The sequence below is a fragment of the Acanthochromis polyacanthus genome, chromosome 7, assembly GCF_021347895.1.
Source record: "Acanthochromis polyacanthus isolate Apoly-LR-REF ecotype Palm Island chromosome 7, KAUST_Apoly_ChrSc, whole genome shotgun sequence".
Taxonomy (NCBI): domain Eukaryota; kingdom Metazoa; phylum Chordata; class Actinopteri; family Pomacentridae; genus Acanthochromis; species Acanthochromis polyacanthus.
This window is the reverse complement of record NC_067119.1, coordinates 24,954,922-24,979,886: the sequence shown is the minus strand read 5'-3', so window position 1 is coordinate 24,979,886 and position 24,965 is coordinate 24,954,922. Positions and strand designations below refer to the sequence as shown.

At 40.1% G+C, this 24,965-nt stretch overlaps 2 protein-coding genes across 2 annotated transcripts; one reads left to right on the top strand and one right to left on the bottom strand.

The window, feature by feature from the left end:
• The first annotated feature begins 985 nt into the window (after window positions 1-985).
• Window positions 986-2,232, top strand: nkx3-1 (NK3 homeobox 1). The gene is made up of 2 exons (XM_022200838.2): window positions 986-1,222; window positions 1,542-2,232. The coding sequence occupies exons 1-2, from the start codon at window positions 1,030-1,032 to the stop codon at window positions 1,931-1,933; spliced, it is 585 nt and encodes a 194-aa protein (XP_022056530.1). The 5' UTR covers window positions 986-1,029; the 3' UTR covers window positions 1,934-2,232.
• An 11,083-nt stretch (window positions 2,233-13,315) lies between these two features.
• Window positions 13,316-23,659, bottom strand: slc25a37 (solute carrier family 25 member 37). The gene is made up of 4 exons (XM_051951086.1): window positions 23,339-23,659; window positions 18,641-18,869; window positions 18,282-18,338; window positions 13,316-16,752 (listed from the first exon to the last, which is right to left on the bottom strand). Exons 1-4 carry the CDS (start codon window positions 23,531-23,533, stop codon window positions 16,223-16,225), a joined length of 1,011 nt encoding a protein of 336 aa, XP_051807046.1. The 5' UTR covers window positions 23,534-23,659; the 3' UTR covers window positions 13,316-16,222.
• Window positions 23,660-24,965: the final 1,306 nt, after the last annotated feature.

The window sequence follows — 24,965 nt, the reverse complement described above, 5'->3', positions numbered from 1 at the left end:
AGACTACTGGGCTACTGCACTGAGCTGGTAGGGGCATGAAGAGTACGACTTAAAGCCATTTAACTGCTATGACACCATATACTAGAACAAAGTTGCTGTCTGGACTTGTAGCGTGGAAATTTTGTCTGTCTTTGGGGAAAATCCAAACCCTAACAGTTTTGTCAAACTACCATCATTTTCTACATGAACATACATCATTTGTGTGTCTGCTGTTAAATTACTACTTATTTTAAAGTTGGCTTAAATATTCAGTGAGATCATATAGGATACAAATGTGGGTTTAGCATACAAAGCACATAGGTCCTGGCCTCTTATAATTAATTTATACACAGGAACAACACCTCTCTGTATGATGCAATGTAATGAGTGTATTTATATACTTAATTATTTGTAATAAGTATAACACAATCAATTCAATAGCCCCATAAACAGCTGCCAGTAAACCTGAATCAACACCCCTCTCAAAGGTTTGAACAGCTGTAAGAACATCATAACCTTCAAGAAGGGATTTAGTGCCGATTTACGCTTGTATTAGTCTGTATTAGTCGTAGCTAGTTCTACTGTGTGAGCTGACAATTGGGTGTATGCAGTAGTATTATATAATATTTACATAACATGGAGCTTTCTGTACTTGTATGTCTGTATAATGTATATAGACATATTCAATTTAAAGCATAGAAATTGTGTTTTTTTTACATATTCATTCATTCAGCATTTGAAATTATTTAAATTATGACATGAAGAAATGTAATAATGCTTTATTTAATAAACACATCATTATTGTTTCACTTCAGAAATATCCATCAAGTTGATCTGAAGAGGCAAACAAATGAAAGTGACTCAAGGTAGAAGTCTGAGTGGCCACTTCTGCCCCACCTCTTTCACTTGTCGGTGCAGTGTGGATGGACCCGCCCCGGCTCTTGTATAAATTGAGACTGTGTGAGTGTGTAAGGAGACACACTGCTTAACCACGTCTCCCCTGCTGCAGCTCTCTGGCACTTGCAGGCCTCTGACTTGTGGATTACTGGGATGGAAATGTCGGACACAGTCAAACCTCGAACCTCCTTCCTCATTGAGGACATCCTCTCCATTCAGGACAGCACAAGGTTTAGTGGGAAATGCTGCTCGCAGAAGATGGAAAGATGTTCACAGTGGAAAGAAGAATCTGAAAATCTGTCAGCACCGCTCTGTCCTCAGGAGGAAGCATTTGGAGTGCAGACAGGTGAGCTTCAGCAAGCATTCATTAGCAGGAATGTTATGGATAGATAACCCAGTACATTTTATTTATCTGACTTTAATTTCAGGAGAATGTTTTAGAAGATGGGACAGATTTTTGTGGGATAAATTCTGCATCTATGTCATGAGAAGTTGTCGTAATGCAACATGAAAATATAGTTGTGAATGGAAAGAGATTTTTTGTTCTATTTTTATACATTGTGGGGATCTTTCACCTTCTGATGATGAACCACTAAGCTGATCTGCAGACCACAAAGCAACATGTCTGTTTAATTAACCGATCACATCTGTTCTGTTCTCCACAGAGACTCTGGATGCGTCCTGTCCCAGTTCCTCAGAGTCAAGTTTTTCCTCCACAGGGAAACAGAAGCGATCCAGAGCTGCATTTACACATCTCCAAGTTCTTGAACTGGAGAAGAAATTTAATCACCAGAAATACCTGTCTGCCCCTGAGAGGGCTCACCTGGCCAGCACCTTAAGACTGACCGAGACACAAGTGAAGATCTGGTTTCAGAACCGGAGGTACAAAACGAAACGGAAGCAGCAAACGTCAGAGTTCTGTAAGGATGTGTACAAAGCAGAGGGACTGAGAGAGGACTTGGTCAGATCATCGCTAATAACGACTTTCTGCAAAGCCTATCAGTACAGACCCTACCTGTGGGACTACAGTGGCCCCTGGGGCCCAGTGCTATGGTGACACTGAATTGAAGTGTGGAGTTATGATTTATATTCATATGCAAATGCTTCGTAACCCTGAAATTCAAGCTCTGTATTCACCATCAATGTTGATTATTTGTTATTTGACATAGATTTGGAATCCAGTGTCTGCTCCTGTGTTGAAACTGCCCTTTAAGATGGTTTTTCTATTTTAAAAAAAAGCATTATCCAAAAATCATGCAAATCGTACTGTATGGACGTGACATACGGGTTTGAACAGAGAGCCAGTCATCACTGAATTAAAGTATGGCATTGTTGAATAAATCATGAATAAATTAATGCCTAGAAAGGGTTTCTTGGATTTTATTTTTCTATAAGGCTCTGTGTTAAAATATATAGAAAATACATGATTTGCAGCTTCTAGGAACATTTTAGTTATGGACTAAATTGTGTGACAGTCATACATCTTAATTCATTTTTAGAAAACATTTTGTGATGTTGCATAGTTTGTTATAAAGATGACAGCATAGTAAGATTTGAAGAAAGTGTCAAATGCTTTTATTTAAAATTGAAACAGCCAGACAAAGATAGAGATACACTGTATGCTGACAATTTGAGTGTTTTACACTGAAAGCATTTAAACTATCTGCATGAAGTTAAACTCTGGGATGATAAGACGGCACTGAGATAGGGATGATGTTGTCAATGAGGGCTGAAGAATGAGACCTGATTCCTTTAAGGAGCCACTGACCTGATTACATGGAGATAAACTGCTCTTCAACTTTCTTGAGATGACGTCATGAGAAGGTGAGGCTAAGAAATACAAAATTATAAACATCTTAGCTCATAAGTTATAGACCATAGTGTTCTAGCCCAAAAAAAAAGAAAAAGTAGAAAAAGTTATCTGATGAGATGATCCAAAAGGAGTGAACAATAATAGGATACAACAGTGAAGAATAGCTTGAAGAGAAACTTACAAAATAAGGAAGTATTTATCTAAGACTGTCACACATCTTGATCTAAAATACAAGGCTTGTTAAAGTACATATTTGTTTAAATCAAAGACAACCATCAAGTTCTGTAAGAAGATGTCAGTTTTTTTTTTATGTCACTGGGGCATGAAGCAGTCATGTGGTTGACCTCCTGAATGGGATGGTGGTATTGTTTGTTTTATAGTAGATAGTTGGAACCTGTTTGCTAAGATGAGATCTACTGTGAGAGAGGGCAACAGAGGGTGATATAAAGCTAAGATTGTACATTTTTTTTAGATTCTCTGTTCCATCTCAACTTTATTTTTATTGTTGCCCCTTTCACTCACACACACACACACACACACACACACACACACACACACACACACACACACACACACACGTACTATGTTTTTCTATCATTGTGGGGACTTACCATTGACGCCCATTCATATCTGACCCCTAACCCTAACCCTAACCCTAACCTTAACCAAACCCTAACCCTAACCAAAACAATGGCTAACCCTAAAGAAACGTTTTTGCACTTTTACTTTTTTCTGTAACAACAACATGGCCAAGAAGACACTGTTTAAACTTGTGGGGCCCGAAATGAGGTCCCCACAAGTGACATAGTTTTCGGTTTTCCTACAGTTGTGGGGACATTTGGTCCCCACAATGTAGCAAAAGCTAAAACACACACACACACACACACACACACACACACACACACACACACACACACACACACACACACACACACACACACACACACACACACACACACACACACACAGGTATGCAAATGTTTGAGCACCCCTGATAATTTTCAAGGTTTTCCTTTATAAATCACTGGTTGTTCGGATCAGCAATTTCACTTAAATATATCATATAGCAGATGAACACAGTGATATATGAGAAGTGAAATGAAGTTTACAGGATTTACAGAAAGTGCGCAGTAATTATTTAAACAAAAGCAGGCAGGTGCATAAATTTGGGCAGCCCAAAAGAAAAATTACATCAATATTTAGTAGATCCTCCTTTTGCAGAAATAACAGCCTCTAAACGCTTCCTATAGATTCCAATGAGGGTCTGGATTCTGGTTGAAGGTATTTTTGACCATTCTTTTTTACAAAACATCTCCAGTTCAGTCAGGTTTGATGGTTTCCGAGCATGGACAGCCCGCTTTAAATCACACCACAGATTTTCAGTAATATTCAGGTCTGAGGACTGAGATGGCCGTTCCAGAACGTTGTACTTGTTCCTCTGCATGAATGCCTGAGTAGAATTTAAGCAGTGTTTAGGGCCGCTGTCTTGTTGAAGTATCCAGCCCAGGTGCAACTTCAACTTTGTCACTGATTCTTGAAAATTGTTCACAAGAATCTGCTGATACGGACTGGAATCCATGCGACCTTCAACTTTAACAAGATTACCAGTACCTGCACTGGCCACACAGCCCCACAGCATGATGGAACCACCACCAGATTTTACTGTGGGTAGCAAGTGTTTGTCTTGGAAAGCTGTGTTCTTCTTCCGCCATGCATACCGCCCCTTGTTATGTCCAAATAACTCAATTTTAGGTTACTCAGTCCACAGCACCTTATTCCAAAATTAAGCTGGCTTGTCCAAATGTGCTTTAGCATACCTCAAGCGACTCTGTTTGTGGCGTGTGCGCAGAAAAGGCTTCTTCCGCATCACTCTCCCATACAGCATCCCCTTGTGCAAAGTGCGCTGAATAGTTGAACGATGCACAGTGACACCATCTGCAGCAAGATCATGTTGTAGGTCTTTGGAGCTGGTCTGTGGGTTGAGTTTGACTGTTCTCACCATCCTTCGCCTCTGCCTATCTGAGATTTTTCTTGGCCTGCCACTCCAGGCTTTAACTAGAACTGTGCCTGTGGTCTTCCATTTCCTCACTATGTTCCTCACAGTGGAAACTGACAGCTGAAATCTCGAGCTAGCTTTTTGTATCCTTCCCCTAAACCATGATGTTGAACAATCTTTGCTTTCAGGTAGTGATGTTAGGAGATGTGCCGAGGCTTCGAAGCGTGTGTCGAGTAATGGAGGGGGCGTTTCCACGAAGCGCGTATCGAGGCTTGCTTCATTTAGGGGAGGAGCCAAAAATTATGACGTTCGAAGCCTCGTTGCCTGGCTGAACCACATGACTGCTTCGGAAAGTGGTTCAGATTTTGCCGCGAGGTCTGACAGCAGGATAAACCCCTCAGGCTCCGTTCAAAATGTGGGTTTTGATAGAGAGGTGTGGTCAGTCGAGAGTTTGGATAGTTTGGCTGGGTGCCCAATTAACAAAATTATTTAATAAATACCAGTGCACCGGCCCAGATGTGGACCGGCCCTTCGGTCAAACGACCGAATGAAATAATGTTCAATCCGCCCCTGGATGAGGGAGCGGTGGAGGGATCCAGGAAGGGCAGGTGAGGAGAGGTCTGGCGGAGCCAGGGATCAGTGGTCAGTGGGAGCCCCGGGAGGACAAGAGTGTGGCGGCAGGGAGCGGGTGGATGCTCGGCGGCAGCGAGCAGGCAGGAGGCTCGGTTCCAGGAAGGGGGAAGCCAGGCACAGGTGGTTCAGGGGCGACGAGGCGGCGGGCAGGTTTGGTGGCTCAGGTGGGGGACTGAGGAGGGGATCCAGAGTGAGGGATCAGGCGAAGCGGGAGGGGTTCCGGGCAGCTGGGTCGAACTAGGTGGAGAGAAGACAGGCAGGAGTTACTGACACAAAAATACTTCTTGCGAGAGGGAAACTGACTGTGAGGGCAGAGTTTACGATCTGGCAAGGGATGGATGGAGAGACTGGTCTTTTATGGCAGAAGTGGTAATCAGTAGATGACGCTCAGCTGCCCGGGATCTGGGGGAGATGCTGATTGCTGAGTGGAGACAGTCGTGAGGCTGCACTCCACTCGACAGCAGCGGAGGAGAGCCAGAGGGAGAGAGAGAGGGAGAGAGAGAGAGGGAAAAGGTAGAGGGATATCAGGTGGGGCAGAGGAAGAGGAGGGGGCCCTGACATCCACCGGTGTCACTAATACAAATTTGGATTTGTTTCATTTGTGATTTAAAATGAAAATATTGAACAAAACTGTAGAGTAATTAGAGACCTGGTGCCTAATCACACTGTCATCATGGCATCTTCTGCACCGAACCAACTTCACCTGCTATCAGCATCATTGAAATTCATGCCAGCGCTGCTTACAGTTTGGGTTTGGAAGTTCACAGAAATCCTTCCAGTGACAGGCTGTTCCAGTGTAACGTTACCAAACCAGATCTGGTGTCTTACTATTTTCAAAATTCACACAGTGCTTTCACACTGCCCGACTCAGGAACTGGTGATGAATCATGAGGAGATTTGAAATCAGGGCCTGAAAGAGAAGCACAGAGAGGGACAGACACACAATCTATTGAGGAGCAACACACACACGAAAAGAATCAGAATGACTATTTGAGAAAATAGCAGAGCATGGATAAGCCGACTATATAGGAGAAGCCCTCCTATGAATGAAAAAATAAGGGTTTTTATTTCTCTCTGTTTTGTAGATGCATAGAGGAAGAGTAGGTGGTCATCAACATGTTGTATCATAAGTGTAGAACATACAGGCATGTTAAAACATAAACTTATTCACTTATTGCTCTGAAATATAATTTCCGAAACTCATCCTCAGTACAAAGAGTATGCTAAGTAACTTGGCCGCATTTTTCTTTAAATGGTGATATTTTCACTCAGCAGGTTTAGTGTATTTATTGCTGTCAATATTATACCATTTCATTACTCTTGGGGTTTTAATGCTGGCGTTCTGCTGAAGGTCTAACAATTCTCAAGGTTTAACTGATATCATTTAGGGAAGTTCAAAAAATGATTATTAACTTTGACTGTAAAAGGATTAAACAAACATCAACGTCATCTTCAACTTTTTTGTGTATATTACAGTCCATATGGCATTAAATATTTCGAGCCAGATTTGTTAAATACAATTGAAACAAGCAGATGGCTTTGAACAATAAAGTTAAAGAACAGAGGAGGAGAAAAAACAAGAACCAGCATAGATCCCATTAGAGCTGCACATTTCATAGCAAAATGCATTAAAAGACAATAAATCATTCATATGACCTGTAATTTATTGTTGCATCACAACAAACGGAGCTTTTCGCTGGTACATACAGGCACAGCGTCAGTGAGTCACAAGGGCCTTGTCTGTCCAATCGTTTACTACTTAAGTCCAGCCCACCCATTTGGTGTGTTTTATAACAGAGGTAGCGTTCATTCATTCTACCTGTTCCACGCGTACCACATTGCTGCTCCACCAACAAATAAGGATCTGCAGTTCTCCCTCTCTTCCCCAACATTCTCCCGTTTAAAGGTTCAATATCAAAACTTGACTTTACAAAGAGTGCTGCAGAGCACCTGTGCATCTACTTTATTCAGTCACCAACAATGACACAGCATAGAGTGTTCAGGTAACAACAATGTGAAAGCATGGAGTGTTCAGTGACAACCAATGAAGATATATGGAATGTTAAGTGACAACCAATGTGGATGCATAGAAAGTTCAGATTCAACCAATGAGGATGCATAGAATGTTCAGATTCAACCAATGAGGATGCATAGAATGTTCAGATTCAACCAATGAGAATGCATAGAATGTTCAGTGACAATCAATGAGGATGCATAGAATGTTCAATGAAACCAATGAGGATGCAGTGACAACCAATGAGGATGCATAGAATGTTCAGTGACAACCAATGAGGATGCATAGAATGTTCAGTGACAACCAATGAGGATGCATAGAATGTTCAGTGACAACCAATGAGGATGCATAGAATGTTCAGTTCCAACCAATGAGAATGCATAGAATGTTCAGTGACAACCAATGAGGATGCATAGAATGTTCAATGAAACCAATGAGGATGCATAGAATGTTCAATGAAACCAATGAGGATGCAGTGACAACCAATGAGGATGCATAGAATGTTCAGTGACAACCAATGAGGATGCATAGAATGTTCAGTGACAACCAATGAGGATGCATAGAATGTTCAATGAAACCAATGAGGATGCATAGAATGTTCAATGAAACCAATGAGGATGCATAGAATGTTCAATGAAACCAATGAGGATGCAGTGACAACCAATGAGGATGCATAGAATGTTCAGTGACAACCAATGAGGATGCATAGAATGTTCAGTTCCAACCAATGAGGATGCATAGAATGTTCAGATTCAACCAATGAGGATGCATAGAATGTTCAATGACAACCAGTGAGAACGCATAGAATGTTCAATGACAACCAATGAGGATGCATAGAATGTTCAATGACAACCAATGAGAACGCATATAATGTTCAATGACAACCAGTGAGAACGCATAGATTGTTCAATGACAACCAATGAGGATGCATAGAATGTTCAATGAGGGCGGCATGGCTCAGTGGGTAGAGTGGCCGTCTTGCAACTGAAGGGTTGCTGGTTTGATCCTCGCCCCGTCTTGCTCGAGGTGTCCCTGAGCAAGACACCTTACCTCTGATGGGTCGTGGGTAGCGCCTTGCATGGCAGCTTCCGCCATCAGTGTGTGAATGTGAAGTATCTTTTAAAGTGCTTTGGGTACCTTGTAGGTATAGTAAAGCGCTATATATATACAGACCATTTATCAATGTTAAATAACAACCAATGAGGATGCATAGAATGTTCAATGACAACCAATGAGAAAGCATATAATGTTCAATGACAACCAATGAGGATGCATAGAATGTTCAGATTCAATAAATGAGGATGCATAGAATGTTCAGATTCAATAAATGAGGACGCATAGAATGTTCAGTGACAACCAATGAGGACGCATAGAATGTTCAGTGATAACCAGTGAGGATGCATGAAAGTTTGGTTGCGACCAGTGAGAAAGCATGGAATGTTTAAATGAGAGCAATGAGGAAACGTGAAGTGTTCTTCTGTGAACAATGAACAATCAATTTAAACACAAATTTCTGTCCAGGGAAATGGGTACAAGAAGTGCAAAATAATTAGACACAATTAAAAGTCAACATTTTAGCAAGTTTTAAAGTGTACCATCTTCCTGCAGGCTGTTGCAAATCTGAGAAGGTGTTTCAGTAAACGTTCTATCCAACGCTCTTTCTTTTTCTGTGAAGAAGACATCGTCAATACACCGTGGTGGGAGAATCTGAGGGCTTTGATGGTCCTTCAGGAGGAGATATGAGAAAGTTCATGAATAAGTTGCAACAAAATGATCAAGTCCAGCATTAAACCCCAGTACCACAGTCTTTGGTGTTGTCCAAGTATCTGAGCTTTAGTAGCAAACACAAGCACAGCTGAGTCTGGTTTTCTTGCATATACTTCAGATTTACAGGAAAATTTCACTCTTATTTGAATCCGGTATAAAATCAAAAAGGGGGGAAAACTAAATTTTTCATCACATTTAAACGAAGTGTTGCAGACAGCAGGCCTGTTTTGAAAACACATTTCACACCTTCATTGGTGTATAAGGAGAGGATCTAAGCTCATGAGTGCCAAGTGTGTCTCTTTGAGCACACATAAGGGTGAAAGATAGTTCCTTAGATTTTTATCATTTCCACAAATGAATAAAATGATCATTTATGTAATATACAAATACAAATTTACAGATTTACTAATAATTACATTTATGTTATCTAGTCATTCAGAATCCAGTTTATTACTTTGAGTAACTTTGAACTACATACGTAAAGGCTGAACACTGGGAACGAGGCCTCAGACGTGAGTGTAACCTCATGCAGGCTGGTATGCTGGACTGACTCAGTACGGTGCTTTACAGTGCTGATAAGATGGCACGCAGGATTTAGGGCTTTACATATTTAAGAAGGGCATGTTTGTCGTAACATAACCAAAGTGTGAGCAGAGGACTGATGGATTCGATAGAAGGGGATTTGAGAGCTCTCGTGGAACGAACCTGTCTGACTCATAGACAGCTGGGCAACAAGTGAAGATGATCATAATCCTATTTTTCTTATTCCTAAAGTGTCCATCTATTTTGAAAAAATGTCTATGAAGAGTTTTCATCCCCTCAGTTGTCATACATGAGGATAAATCACTCCATTTCATTGTTAGAAAGCATTAATATAAAGTTATGATATACTGTAATGTCAGCTTGCAAACACGCACAAAGACCAACAGTGTGGCATGAAGTAGAAGCTGTGGAAAATTAAATCTCAGCTCTTAATGATTTCCTTAAACTAAACTAGTTCTTATCAACGGTGCCAGTGGCTGCACCATTCACCAGGCCCTCAGGGTGAACAGGTAATTAGACATGAAGAGGGCAGATAACATCTGTTTTGACGACACTGAGAATCCGACTGCATCTCTCAGCATCTCAGGCTGTATATGGACACGCTCATCAGATAAAGGAGCTTGTTGAAGGGTGAAGCTGAAGGTTAGAGAATTGTTATTGTTGTACTTGCCATTGTAATACCTGCACTTCCGCAAGGCTCAAAGAGACACGGTACGTTGGCTCACAAACACTGAAGACTTTAAAAACAACATCCTCTTATCTGTGTCCTTCTCCTTCGTTATTCAGTTTTGGGGCGTGTCTGGATATCTGTGTTTGGGCCACGTGGATTAACTGACGAGTAAATGATGAAAAGCAGGAAGGAGGAGTTTGTAACACTGAATTTTAATCTCTTTTTCTATATTTAAATGATACATTTTCTCATACATGGGAGTAAAGGAGGCAAAAATGCTCTCCGTTACAGAGTTTATCTTCTGCTTTTATGTTTTTTTCAGAGTGTAATAACAGTGTAGTCGTGGAGCCGTCGTCGTTCTCGTCAAGGTGGCCAATGATGCTTTGAAAAGCAAGCAGATCTTCTTAACAGATGAGGAGAAAAGCAACCCTGACCACAAAGACAGCCTTTGTCGGTGCTCCAATATGCCGTGACTGTCTGACAAATTTGCCAGAGTTGATAAGAAGGTTTAAAACAGCCCTGATCTTCTCATGGGAACACTCATAAACTTCCTCGGATAGTGTAACTGGATCCCTCATGTTACGGACCCAGCGGAGCAGCTGCCTTTCTTCTCCCATCAGCAGATACACTCCAGCATCAAACTTATCCGATGGGTAACATTGATTGTACGTACAGTATGTGTGTGTGTGTGTGTGTGTGTGTGTGTGTGTGTGTGTGTGTATGTGTGTGTGTGTGTGTGTGTGTGTGTGTGTATGTGTGTGTGTATGTGTGTGTGTGTGTGTGTGTGTGTGTGTGTGTGTGTGTGAAAGAGAAAGAAGAGTTGAGAAACGGGAGGAAGACAAGCAGACAGAGAGAGGAGTAATTTTCCAGGTTTCGTATCTCCGAGATAATGCTATAAAGTAGTGGGACAGTTTACTGCAGATTAAAGTGATTCGAGAAAATATGACAAGGACGGAGGACGTGGATGAGGGGGGCATTCATTGTGCGCTTCAGATAAACAACCTGCTCATGGACGAGGGCTAAAACTAAACACTTCAGGGTTACAGCACAAGTGTACGTGTCCTGAAGCATGTTGGGGTGGAATAAAGCTCTGCGCTGTCTGCATCTCAGTATAAAATCAGACCAGTTGTTTTTCTGTTATTGCAGACTGTGTGTAGTAGTAGAGCAGTATTTACCTTTGTATAAATGGTAAGAATAAAACACTGGAGAAAAACCCTATAATTGTGAACAATATGTCAATGAGGGCAAAAAAAACGGTGTGTGTTCAGTTAATCCTACTTTTAATGAAATGCTGGTGTTGATGTGATCTCTGGTAATGAAGTAATTAAAGGATCTGGCATGTTGTTCAGGAGCTGAATGATCACTTAGGCAATCTGAAAAACAAAAACACAACTTATACTGAGCTGACACGAGGAAATGAAGAAAAACACAATTTTTTAGAATATATACAGATATACATAAAAACCACTGTACATGATTCTAAAAAATAATATGCCTAAACATTAAAACATTTAGAACAAGATAACATGAAACTGTATATATACATGTTAAAGTATTATTTCCAACATGACCCGAACATGTATGTACATTTATATATACAAGTGGATTAATTAATCTTTTATTAAAAGTAACAAGAATTTAAAATTAAACAGTTGATGCAATAAGGAGCTGGTTGAGTTCTTTGATACTTTTTGAGATGCATTTTGTTGTGTCACAACGTCAATTGGTTGTTATTTTGTTTAGCAGGGCTGCACAGTGGATTGGTGGTTAGCACTTTCGCCTTGCAGCTGGAAGATCCTCGGTTCGTGTGCCGGCCTTTCCAGTATCCCAGCAGAGTTTGCATGTTCTCCCTGGGCATGCATGGGTTTCCTCTGGGTTCTCCAGCTTCCTCTGAGAGTGTAAAAACACGCTGAGGTTAATTGGTAACTCTAAATTGTCCACGAGTGTGATTGTTCGTCTCTATATGTAGCCCTGTGATAGACTGGCGACCTGTCCAGGGTGTCCCCTGCCTTGATCCTAAGTCAGCTGGGAAAACTCCAGCCGCAAATGAGGATGAAGTGGTGTATAGATAATGAATGGATGGACAAAGGGATACAGTGTATGAGGGACACTTGAGATGAATCACTGTTAGAAAGTTTATCGTCACTTCTGCTACAATTCGGCACAAAATCAATAGCATCATGCTAAGGTTGACCCCGTTGAGATACAACAACCTATATTTCAAGGGAAGCCCGGCCAAGACAGCAGCCTGACAAACAACACCAACTCACTCAACAAAATAAGTCAAATCCATGCTAGATAAAAGCACAGGATTAAGAATTTACATTAAAACAACAAGCGTGATAAGTAGCTGCTGCAAGATCTTTGATGAGATTTTTAAAAGTTCCAATGTTGATGAGTTCCTTCAGATCCAGTGTCTTCTGCAGTGTCTCAAATATATTAAATGTTGTGTTCTTTTTATTTTGAATTTTCAGTGTTGGGAATGTAATTAGCTCCCAAATCACTTTAAACACTTGCACAGTCTAAAAACTTCTCTTTAAATGGCTCAAAAATAAGAGCAGAGTCAGAAGTGCTGGACTGACTACAGCTTGGGTGAAGGATCGCGGTCAACATCATCGCTGCCTTGAGGTTTGTCACTGTGTAACAACCTTTCTGTGATGTCATATCGCCCTCTACTGTAGCTGTGGAGCTCCTGCAAGATGCACATTTTAAAGGGTTGGTTCATATCAAATTTTCCCACCCTCACTGGTAAGTAGTGCTTAGTTATGCAGATAGTTGTGGTTTGGCGGATATGAATGATATGTACTATCATTTGGTTTCTTCTATGTTTTCATTTCACTGTAAAACAGGACTAGTTCTAACAGGAAGCTAACAGTGATTACCTGCAGTGTCGCCTCATTTGTGTTGGGAATGTTGTGTAGCAGGACCCCATCATCCAAAAAAAACTCTTGAAACAAAACAGAGTATGAAAACACAGATTTAGTTCAGAAACAACACGCAGCATTCCTCACTTGCACGTTTATTTCAGCTCCAGTGTTACAAACTGTAGCAGCATTATCACAATCATTTAACATTTGCACAGCCAAACTTCCAAGCTTTCCTGTTCTGGAAATGGCACTCACCAAAAATCACCCGCCTCCCAGTTCAATCACTTGTGCGTAAGTAGCATATAAGTATTTACATTATGGAAATCCTGACACATAATATCAAGTCTCCTGTCTATTTTAAAGTGGAAGCATCTATTTGAAACTCTACTTTTTTGATTAAAACATTACGGTGAAGACTCACTGTTAAAAATCAATGCCTCATACGGAATGAAGAGGAAAGGCAATAAATTAAACATTTTTTCTGACTGGCTTTATCTTAATTTTGTTCATGAATTCACCCAAGTCAGCTGGGATAGGCTGCAGCACCCCCCACGACCCTAGTGAGGATAAAGCGGGGTATAGAGAATGGATGGATGGATGATTAAATCAAAATTAGAGTAATCAGTGCAGCCAACTTAAAAAAACAACAAAATTTACAAATGTCATTTGTAAATTTATTAGCTTAGAATAAAAATATCTGTATGAATCAATGCTAATTAAACCCCTTTATATTCAAGTTATCCATTCAAGAGAAATCCATAACGCATGAGAAACTATATTTAACATAAATACTTTATATAGTGTAAAGTAATTCAGCCAAATCAGTCAATAAAAACTAGGTCACAATGTGATTTTCCAAACATACTGAAAACTTACCAAGACATTCAAAGTAACATACAATTTCCATTTTCCACTGAATTTGTTTAAGACACCACTGAGCTCCAAACCCATGCAGAAAATCTCTACCTTCAGAGCTACGCAAGAGATTCGTAAGCATTCAAGTGATTCGGTAATTTAACACCACTCCGAGTGGAAACTATGGGAAAAAAGATGGAATGACAGTTCACAGCAGGGAGGCACGTAGAGTAGCATCATACAGATGAAAAGTAAGATGCATAGAATATAACGCATGTCTTTGGTTTATTAATATTTACCCAACTGTACAAGCGTGAGGAGTCTGCTGCTAAAAGGGTTTCTGAGACCAATGGAATCTGACAAACCTTTCCAGAGAAAGGAAAAAAAACTTTCCATAATTAAAAACAAATAAATCTGGCTGCTTTCAGGATTACATCAATATCTGGAAGAATGACTACTGAATCCAAAATAGACAATAGGCTGGAGAGAGCAGAGAGCACACAGGAAATGTGTAACTACAACAGGATGAGTGGAAAAAATAAAAAGAAAGGAAAAAAAACAGCATCGCCCGCTTACCAGTCGAGTTCATCAAGTTTTTACTAGCCTCATGGTAACAAAATATACCCACAATCATTGCTCAGTTTCAAGATAAAACTATAGTTATGATGTTTTGGATCACAGAGCTTGCATGTTAAGTTTTAGCCAAACATATATTATGTATTTTATATACAATTTACAACCTTCATTTACAAGGTCAGTATGATACACATAAACACAACAGGCCACTCCAAAGCTAAACATCACACCGGTACAAATGCACCGGAGGGATGAGACGTCGCCACCATCCTAAGTCACAACCTTAATCTGATCCACACTTGGAGATGCTTAAAGAGGTTTCTCAGAAATAGTCACTGTCAAAATAGATATGCATGTTTTGCATACCTACAAACACGCTGCCTTCCTTCTACAACAGCTCTTTAAATTAGTTTAGCATTGTGCGTGATTCAGGAGCACTGTACTTCAGCAAGGCAAATAACTGGACCATTACGCCCTACACATCTTGAGACTGAGACACAGAGTCTCTCAGGAGGATAAACGGTGTTTTTAGTCCTTAATCTGTTGAGATATGGTTTAACATTTACATGTAGACCTCTTGAAGGCAAGGTGCAGCGTTTCTATTCTTCATCCTTCAAAGGAGAATGTGACATAAGCATGCTCACATGACGTCAAAGACACGTCGACGATTTCACATAGAACATGCTCACGTTGCATCCAGCTCTAAAAGGAGAAGCGTGCCAACAGACCTGTCTTAAAGGGATATACACTCATTTTACATCACATCTTATATTAAAAAATAAAAAAATATACTTAAAAAACAAGAGAATTGAGAGTGACATTTGACCATTTAGTGCAGAGAAAATAATGGAACAAAAGAAAACACTATGATGTGACTGACTATAAAATGAAGAGCCTGTCTAAGATGTCATCTTACAACAGAACGGAGTGTTTTCCTTAAATATCACTTGGACCAAACAAAAAATGATATGGTTAAAAAAAGCTAAAGCAAAAACTTGCTATGCAAAGAACAAAAGAGCCAAAAAAGGAGAAGCAGTGTTAATATTGACGAGGCACTTGGAAAGTGCAACTGTCCCATCAGTGGAAATAAAGAATGTGGTGTAATGGTTCATTATAAACACACAATGAAATAAAACAAACAGCACTGTGTTTCTTCCGCATCCATAAAATACAAGCTTCGCAAAGCTAACAAAATAAATAAAAAGTTCCAATATCAAGAAATCTAAACAATGTTTGAGACAACATTATATGTGGTCAGCACATCGAGACACAAGGGAATCTGAAGAACTTGTGGTTCATGTGTTTGTGGAGTGGAGGAAGAAAAATATAACATTCTTCTTCAAGGATCTGTCCGTTTAAGCATAGTCATCTCTGTTACATATCATGGTTGTGCAACATCAATCCAAGTCAAAAGCACACGTTGATAAATGAACAACCAGGAGTGGTATTCACTGCCACACCTCTGCAACGGTGACTTCCTTGTGAGACATTAACTGGTGTTATTTCCTTAACAGCACACGGAAAAAAAAAAAAAAAACACACCGAGCTCTCACACCTTTAGGTTGGAGATTTCTTCCGTCTATCTACGCACGTGTTGCTCCGACAGTTTCCATTACAGCGGGCGAGGTCCTGCCTCTTGTTCCAGCTGCTGCTTCGTCAGGAAGTACTTGAAGAACTCGTACACCGACCAGGCGATGGCAGTGGAGGGCATCTGGTAAATAACCCGAGCCTGGACCCCTTTGAAGAAGGCTGGCAGACCACCGAGCCGGTACACTGTCCTGAAGGTGTTGGCCATTCCTGACAAGTGCCCGCTGATGTTCATGGAGTTGAGCGCTACATTCTCCTGCGTGTTGAGCAGCGTTTTACAAACATCGAGTGGAGTAGTTATTGCAGCAGAAACGGCTCCCGCCGCTGCTCCTGACACTATGTGGCTGCCCGGGTGGTAATGTCTGTGAGGGTTCAGCTGCTCCTGCATCAGTTCGTAGGTGATGAAGTGAACGGCCTGGAAAGGGATGTTCATGGTCAGTTGTGTGCTGTAGCTGCGGTAGAAGGCTCCGATACCTTCAGTGTACGTTATTGTTCGAACACAGTCCCAAAGTCCTCGATATGGAGAGTTGTACATTTGCATCCTCTGCTTTACCACTAAGCAAAGGAAAAAACAGGAAGTGTGTTAGCATAAATTCTATCCAATTTTAGACAAATACCATAAAAAAGACAAGATTATAGTGATTTAGTTAGGCTGAGAAATATTATCTTATTTTTATGTTTTAAATAGGTTTTAAATGCAAACCAGATTAATGATCATAATTAAACCTGACCAAAAGAAAGGAAGAGATCAAGGAACAAAAATGCATGCCAGTTGGACAAAGGATTTCTGAATGATGCTAAGAAATTTTCAAAAACAGGTGTGAAATACAGTTTTAGGTACATTTGTAAGCTTTTACTGCAGCAGGATGGTGAATGTGAAGATGATTCAATCTTAAGTGCCAACGTCCACTGTCATAAAGGAAAATGTCATCCAGCCCAGGAGGGTGGTTCACGGATGCTTTTCTACAACAATGAAGCTTCATGACACAGAGGAAAAAAGTATGAATGACAAACTGATAATACTGGTTAGTAGGATCACTTTGGTGCTGTTCAAAATACCAGACCAAATCCATTATTGGGTGTAAACAAATTGTATCCAGATTGACTTCAGAAAGTCTGGACAACCAAAAAAAAGTATCATTTTTGCAAATTGGATTCAAGCCAATAAAAATTCTACAGATGTGTTCCAGTTTTACGCTCTCGGGCTCCAAGTAGACTTCAGCGTGTCTTTTGTGTCACTTGACAATGACGTCAGAAGTGCTAATTAGACTTTATGGTTCTATTAGCAACATGAAGAACAAGTCTGTAGATAGAGGCTGAAACAAACTGTGTTGGCCTTGGAGGGATAGCATTGTGTCCGATGTATATTTTACTTATTTGAAATCCACGTCACCAGCATAGCTATGTAGTTACTGATGCCTGTGTTGTTTCCACAGTAATCCATGCTGATAGGTTGATGATGTCTAGAGCTACAAACCCGATCTGATCACTTGCAAATAACAGTGGACAGACTCTATCCTAAAGATCAGATTTGAGAGAATCAGTCAGATTTTTACAAAGCTTTGTTGTTGGTTCTTTTTATCTGGATTCGTAGACAACACGAAAGATTGGATAATATCACCCTTTAAAGCTGGAGTAGGCAGGACTAAGCAGTGGCAAAAAAATTCATATTAATCTTTTAGCATATTGTAATCCAAGTAGTCTTAGAGGAAACTAGACTCCTGCACCTTCTCCTGGCTCAGTTTTAAGTGTTTTCAGGTTTTAGAAATTCTAACCTGTGCTGAGAGCTTATGGGGCTTATCACCGATCACCCAAGATAGGATAAATAGCAACATAGTTCATGGTGAGGACAGGACGTGGTGGTGCAGTGGGTTAAAAGGAAGACTGTCACTTAGGAGAAGTCATGACGTCGACTTCTAGCTCGACCGTGTTTGAGGCGGGTGTTTGTGTGGTGGGTGAGGCTATGACCAGCTGAGAGGGAGGAGCTGCAGGAGGAGGGCTGTGTATTCTGAAATACTGGTTTGTGTTTTCTTTTGTTGCTTCGATGGGCAAGGACAGAACCGCCTTAGATTTGTGTTTGTTACCTTCAGCTGGATTCATGATGGCATCGTGGAGAACAGTGGCCACGCTACCTGCCACACCTGTAAAACATAAATGGATCAGATTATGACTAAAATCTCAGAAATGCTTAAAAAAAACTTAAAACAATAATTCAGTTCAGGTCGTGCTGCAATACAATTTTTTTCCTGCCATTTACCTACTGAAAAAGCACTGGTTTATAATGACCTATCACACATCATATGTGGATTTTTTTTAACCATACAGTCATCCTAGTCTCTGTCAATGTGACTTATCCCAGCTCCTCCAGGTCATATTGCTTAGTCTACTGTAAAATCAGTTAGTGTCATTCAAGTGACTTGTGTTGGGATGTGGAAACTCATACCATTGGCTAAATGGCTGTTGCCTCCACTCTGAAAGACATCACTGAGTGAGCGTTTCACCCGTTCATAGCAGGCAAAGTAGAGCGCGTGGGCGGGCCCTGCTCCCATCATGGTGATGTTGAGGCCCCTCAGCGGTCTGAAGATCCCCTCTGTCCGGACGATCCTCTTCAGAGCCTCATACACACTCCTGTACTGTGCATTCGGATCTGGCTGCAGGCTCTGCATCCTTGTCTGAAAAAGTGAAAGTCTTGTATCTTAACCATTACTTATCATTTGCTTTAGTTTAGTTAGATGCAATGACAGCTACAACATCTCTGTGACTGTGAGTTGCTTTAAACTTGGCACCTGCTGGAGGCCAAATCATGATTTCTTGAAATACTGTTCCTTGTAATGCTGTCACATTGTTCTGACAGTAAGTGCTCTTGGCAGTGGTGAGCTCCTGTCTGACTGATATGTGTCTCTCCCAGGCTGGTGTGGGAGGCAGTGGCAGCTCTTTGTTTTACTCCACCATGCCAAGTTATCTGGACAACACAAAGCATGTTTTTATTTGTGAGGAGATCTGGGACTGCCTCAGGAGATACGCCGAGTCTATCTCCCTCAGCATGTTCCCCTGGGTTTCCTTCCTTTGGGTTGACAATAAAATATCACTTACATTTCCGTTGGATACAGATTTGGGAACTTAGGGCACATGGAACTTGGCAGCACAGTTTATAATTTAGGCTTGTGTGGCGGCATTTCTGCCACAAGTCTGTTCTGTTCAACACTGAGGCCTTAATTTAAATTTTAGATTCACAACTCAACAGGTGAGGATAAGTGAGGTCTCTGACATGTTAAACAAAAGAAAAGTAACTTTTTTTTCTAGACAAACCCTGAAGCTTAAATTATGCTGGGGAACAGTTCCACCTGAACCCAATGGCTGCACTCTTTTTAAGTGGTAACTTTCTGGGTGCCTGATGATAAAAGACGTCTCCTATGAAACCCAGTTCATTCTACAGTAACCAAAACAAAGATGATTTACAGAAATGATCAGTTTGGTTTAGGTTAGGCGACTAAAACTTAATAAATGTTTGTAAAGATTACTTGATGTTCTGAGATGGGACGCAATGACCACCAAAGATTTTTTTCTTTTTAAAATAGTTATTTGACGGTATACCTTTACAATGTTTTAATTTTCAAATGCTGATGTTGATATCAGCCAGTCAAGTTATGGCAGGAAAGTAAGAATGTAAAAGAAGTATGTTTGCAGTGGACCTGACAGGAAATTTTTAGAAACTCTGCTGGAATACAGACAATAACAATGGGAAGAAAAGTCCAGTACTTCAACATTAACTTTAGAATATTAGAAAGAAATTAGATTTCCAGCTGCTGATTAAAAAATGAGGTCAGTACTTTTACAGTTGCATTTGTCCTCAAAATTCAAATACATTGCATACATGACGACTAAAGAATTAATCAATTTCAAATCAAAATTGCAATTTAAAACTTTAGCAAATGGCAAAGGTTCGTTAGATCAGTTAGGGTAGATGAGGTGTAGCTGTTCAAAGATGAGATTAACGCTGTTGTTCTTTTCTATTGAATGTGAGCGGATTGAAACTCTCAGAAGCTGTTTATGCATGCCCACTGATGAATGTATATGACGTGGTTCGGGCATGCATTCTGAACTGCATAAGACCAGTCTCGTTATGTAATAGCCACACCTCGCACATTTCGCAGCGTGTCCGACCGAATGTTTAACCTGTCATGTCTACGCTTTGACAAACTGAAACCTTCCCCTTTGCGTGCCAGTAACACTTTTAATGGTCTCAGGGTAATATTCCATCACGTCTTGGTTGACGGTTAATTGGAAAATATATCACAAATCCGATTATATTATCTGTCAGAAAGATTGCAATTAGATATTTTACTCAAATTATTCAACATGCTGAAGAAAACAGTCTCATCTATTTAATTTAGCTTTCTCAGTTCTGTTTCTCTGGCCGTTGACTAATCAACCCTACAGAAGAGCATTTGCTTACACACACCCTTTCACTGCATGAGGCTGATTCTAAATGTGTGCAGAACCGATAAGATACCCCTCCTAGCACGAACACAGGCTACTCCCCGAGTCCTAGATCTGTCTCGCTTTGTACTCGGACAAACGTTACAGTGAATGGATTTCTACAACGAACCAATGAACCTTGAAATTCTGAATAAGCACATCCTGTCCCACTAGAAACTCCCATTCTGCGAAACACATAGCAAGACCAATATATAAGAACCAACTCATTACATCATCAAACGCAGTTTTCTAAATTCAGATAATTAACTGTAAATAAACACATCTTATTCTGATGTCTTAGATGCACTGTTTGACCTTAATGTTTGTCAAAGTAAATGAGATAAAACTGTGACCACGTTGTATACTTTAGTCAGTTTAGCTCCGATGAAATTTCAGCACAGATCTGAATGGAGATTTTGTCTACAACTGGAGGCTGCTTGTGAAAACTCAGAAACCCTAAGAGGAAATGGCAACAGTGGCTTGGGTAATGGCCCATGAGTCAACAAAGGAAAATGCCAAGAATACGACACAGAGCAAGGATGTCATAATTACTTTTTGGATGATATTTTATTAAGTTGTCTGTGCCAGGTCAAGATTACTGATGCTGAAATATCAAAACAATGCTACATTGTTAGAAAACAAAAGCTGGGCATAAGAGAGGATTTCAGGGGCAAAGTTCCCTCTCAGACCAACAGTTTGCAATCGGAGACATAAGCCAATTTTTAACAAGCTCAAAACTAGCCAGTAATTATATTTAATTCCTAAAAATTCACACACCAATAGGCTGTAACTTCAAGATGGCATTAGTGAGCAAATTTGGCTGTCGTTTGCCAAACCCTTGATATAAAAAAAAAAATGCTGGCAGGCTTCCTCCGTTTATGAACTAATGTGGCCCCTGCCAGGCATTTGCATTGTCAAAGCTGGTTCAACAACTGGAAATTCACAATCATTATCTGTGTACCTTTATGATTGCCGCTGTGTTTGAATCAAGCAGGACAGATTTCCTCAACAATGTGGCTCCAAAGCAACAATTCAGTGATTCAAGCCGCTATTATGGAAGCGTATGTTGTACCAGGACTGATTTCGCTGGTTCTTTTTTAGACAAAGCTAAAAAAAAAAAAAACTGCACTTGGTTGTTGACTTGTAACAGATCAGAATTGAGGGATTTTAAATGACAATTTTCAAAATTGAATTTGTCCGTTCTTTTTCTACTCAAATATAACTGATCTCAGAAGAGCATAGTAAGTTGATTAGACTTTGTCACGAAAAATACAGAATCAGACTTACACTTTTTATTACATTTAATTATTTAGTCAACCAAAATCTTAAAACAAAGTCTGACTTACAGGCAAAAACCAAACAATACTGAGTATATGAGGATACAAAATGTACAAAATACATCAAATTCTTTCCTTTGAGAAAAGAAGAATGACATTTGATTGTCAAATTACTACACTGATTAGCCATTTGTCCAAAGAGTTGTAGATTAATTTCATTAACCTATTTATTGCTTCAGCTCTACTGTATTCTGCATTTGTTGATCTCACGCAAAAAGAGGAAAAACTGCCCCATCACTGACTTACGGAACATTTTCTCTACTGGCTTTTGGTCTATTTTGTGAATGACAAGGTTACATCACCATTTGTGGTCACAAACTCATTTGTTATAGTTGATTTATTTATCGTATCTACAGTTAATGCACTTTGCTCCTGGTTATAATATTCATTTTACTGTACGGGCACTTAGGATGTGCAATGACAATAAAGATAGCTTTGATCCAGTAAATACAATGTCTTTCTTGAGCCCATTATGGAAGAAAATAAAGCATTTTAATAGAGATCAATGTGAAACATGTTGCCTCTGTAACCCTATACTTTAAATAAGTAGCCCAACAGGAAACCATTTATCTTTTATTAATTTAGTGGAAGCATCCACTGTGGGACATAAAAGTTTACTATCTAACAGCACTACAGAGTTTAGCAACAATAGTAGTAAGTTATTATTCACACTTTAAGACTGACTGGAATGTTTTGGTTATAAAAAAACAATTTTAAATTTCAAGGCAGACTGACATGTATTGCAGCCAAACCATATGAATGACCTTCACTTTGCCTGAGCCAGAAACTGGAAAAACTTGAGTAACATTTATTTGCAACTGACCGAAAAAAAAACCTGTAATGCTGAGGGGGGAAAAAATCCCAGAATAGCACTGAAACGTGTTCACGCATGACAAAACAACCTTATGTTTGAAATGAGGATAAGTTTGCCCTAACCTTGCTAATACGTGCCTGAGGTAAAATATGGTTACAGTGAGCGTTGAGTACGCTCGCGCTGTTAGCAAAGTTGAGTTATATCGAGAAAGAGGTGAAAAAACAGTAAAGCCCTTACTATTAGCTCGGTTTAAACCACACGTTATATTTTAAGTCTAATTTACTTTATGCTAGCCTGCTGAACTAGTTTGTTCAGTGTGGTGGTAGCAGCAGGCTGCTCAATTAGCTAACACGAAAGCTAACTAAGGATGGGCAGCCCGGAGATTTTCACAGCTAGCGTTCGTTAGCAAGCGGTAGCAGAGCAGTTAGCAGAGCTCTGTAGCTCGGTAGTGAATGAGCTGCGGTTGCAAAACAAGTGTGCCCGACTGTTTGGCTCCCTGTGTGCGCGTTACCTTGACAGAGTCCACGGGGTACATCACCGTGTGCTCCAGTATGCCAGCCACGGCGCCTGCTGTCATGTGGGTCGTCACTGAGACATGAGGTGGCAAGCTCTCGTAGTCTCCGTCGCTGTTAAACGGCTCCTCGTCTTTGCTCGTGACCTGCGACATCTCCAGTGTTGCCACCACACGCTCCGAACTCAACTCCATGCGTGGTGAGCTCTCCCAGGCGCTCTTCCGTACCAGATAACGCTCAGAGATGCATCGGCGGCATGGATAACCACAACATCACTACTTACTGGAGTTCCAGCGCCCAAGTGACGTGAACTGGGCTGGAGGCGTGGCTCAGGTGAATACGGACCAATCACGCCGCGGATACTGAGTAATAGGGCGGGCTGTCGGTTTGAGGCGGCCAATGAAAAGTTTACATGCTACAGTCCTCTGACGGTACAAAGCCTCGCTGTTAGAATTTGTGCATCCATGCTGTTAGTGTTGCTCTGCAGAAGTTTTTGAATGGGCTTGACAAAGTGTAATCAGAGAGCCCTGCTTGAGTAGATAAGTAGGCGTGGTGTCACTATCAGTCGGCATCTGTTCAATAATAGGGTAGAGAAATTGTCAAACTCCTTCAAGATAAGGTACATATATTACTTGTGGTTTCTTCACTCTGCATGCGGTTTCATCATATCCTAGAGGAAATATTGAAATATTAGAACAGAAATGGCAAAATCTGTTAGTGTAAAACATCATAAAGGAATATAGTCGGATAGATTTCTATTTTCTAGTTTATCTAATGTAAATATATAGGTTTTGCTCATTTCTGGTTGATTTTTTTGAGTAGCATGTAGCTAGAAGAGGGTGGATTTTACAGACTGCATTTGTAGGACCTTTGTTTTTCAGTCACAAAAAGTTGTGCTTTGAGGAGAATAAACCTTTAAATTACAACTTATTTAAATTATTCTAAGTGTTAATTTGGATGGAGGCATAGGACAAGCACCTCAAACTTTAGCAATCATTCAATTCAATAGGCAGTGTTGTGAAAAACAAGGGTCCTAAAAGTTAGACTACTTTAGAACTTAAAAACAATAGTTGTTATAACACAAGACACCTTGACTTGAAATGATGAGTTGAAAGACTGAACAGCTGAGAGTCCATTCAACTCATTAAATTAAATTTATAGAACACAAAACTAGGAAATATAAGCAAAGATTATTTTTATTTATTTTATGATACAAAATTTGCAAAATACATCAAATTCTTTCCTTTGAGAAAAGAAGAATGACATTTGATTGTCAAATTACTAAACTGATTAGCCATTTGTCCGAAGACTTCAGATTAATTTCATTAACCAATTATTTGTTTCAGCTCTACTGTGTTCTGCATTTGTTGATCTCAAGCAAGAAGAGAAAAACTGCCCCATCACTTACGTACTGAACATTTTCTCTACTGACTTTTGGTCTATTTTGTGAAGGTTACATAGTTTAATTTTGAGAGCACACATGGTGGAAACTTGCTGTTTCTCTTTATTCATTTTAAATCATTAAGTTCCAACTATTTCAAAGGGTAGACATGGATAATTCAAGAATCACAGGTTGTCTTTGTACTGACTGGTAAAAAAAAAAAAGTCTTCAACAGCTGAGGCTGA

Bases quoted from the DNA above. Each gene is read 5' to 3' on its own strand.
- nkx3-1 (XM_022200838.2), top strand. From the start codon at position 1,030: ATGGAAATGTCGGACACAGTCAAACCTCGAACCTCCTTCCTCATTGAG. The intron at 1,223-1,541 runs GTGAGCTTCAGC...TGTTCTCCACAG, and splicing joins AGCATTTGGAGTGCAGACAG to AGACTCTGGATGCGTCCTGT.
- slc25a37 (XM_051951086.1), bottom strand. From the start codon at position 23,533: ATGGAGTTGAGTTCGGAGCGTGTGGTGGCAACACTGGAGATGTCGCAG. The intron at 18,339-18,640 runs GTATGAGTTTCC...TATGTTTTACAG, and splicing joins CAACAGCCATTTAGCCAATG to GTGTGGCAGGTAGCGTGGCC. The intron at 16,753-18,281 runs GTAACAAACACA...TCCTTTGCTTAG, and splicing joins CATCATGAATCCAGCTGAAG to TGGTAAAGCAGAGGATGCAA.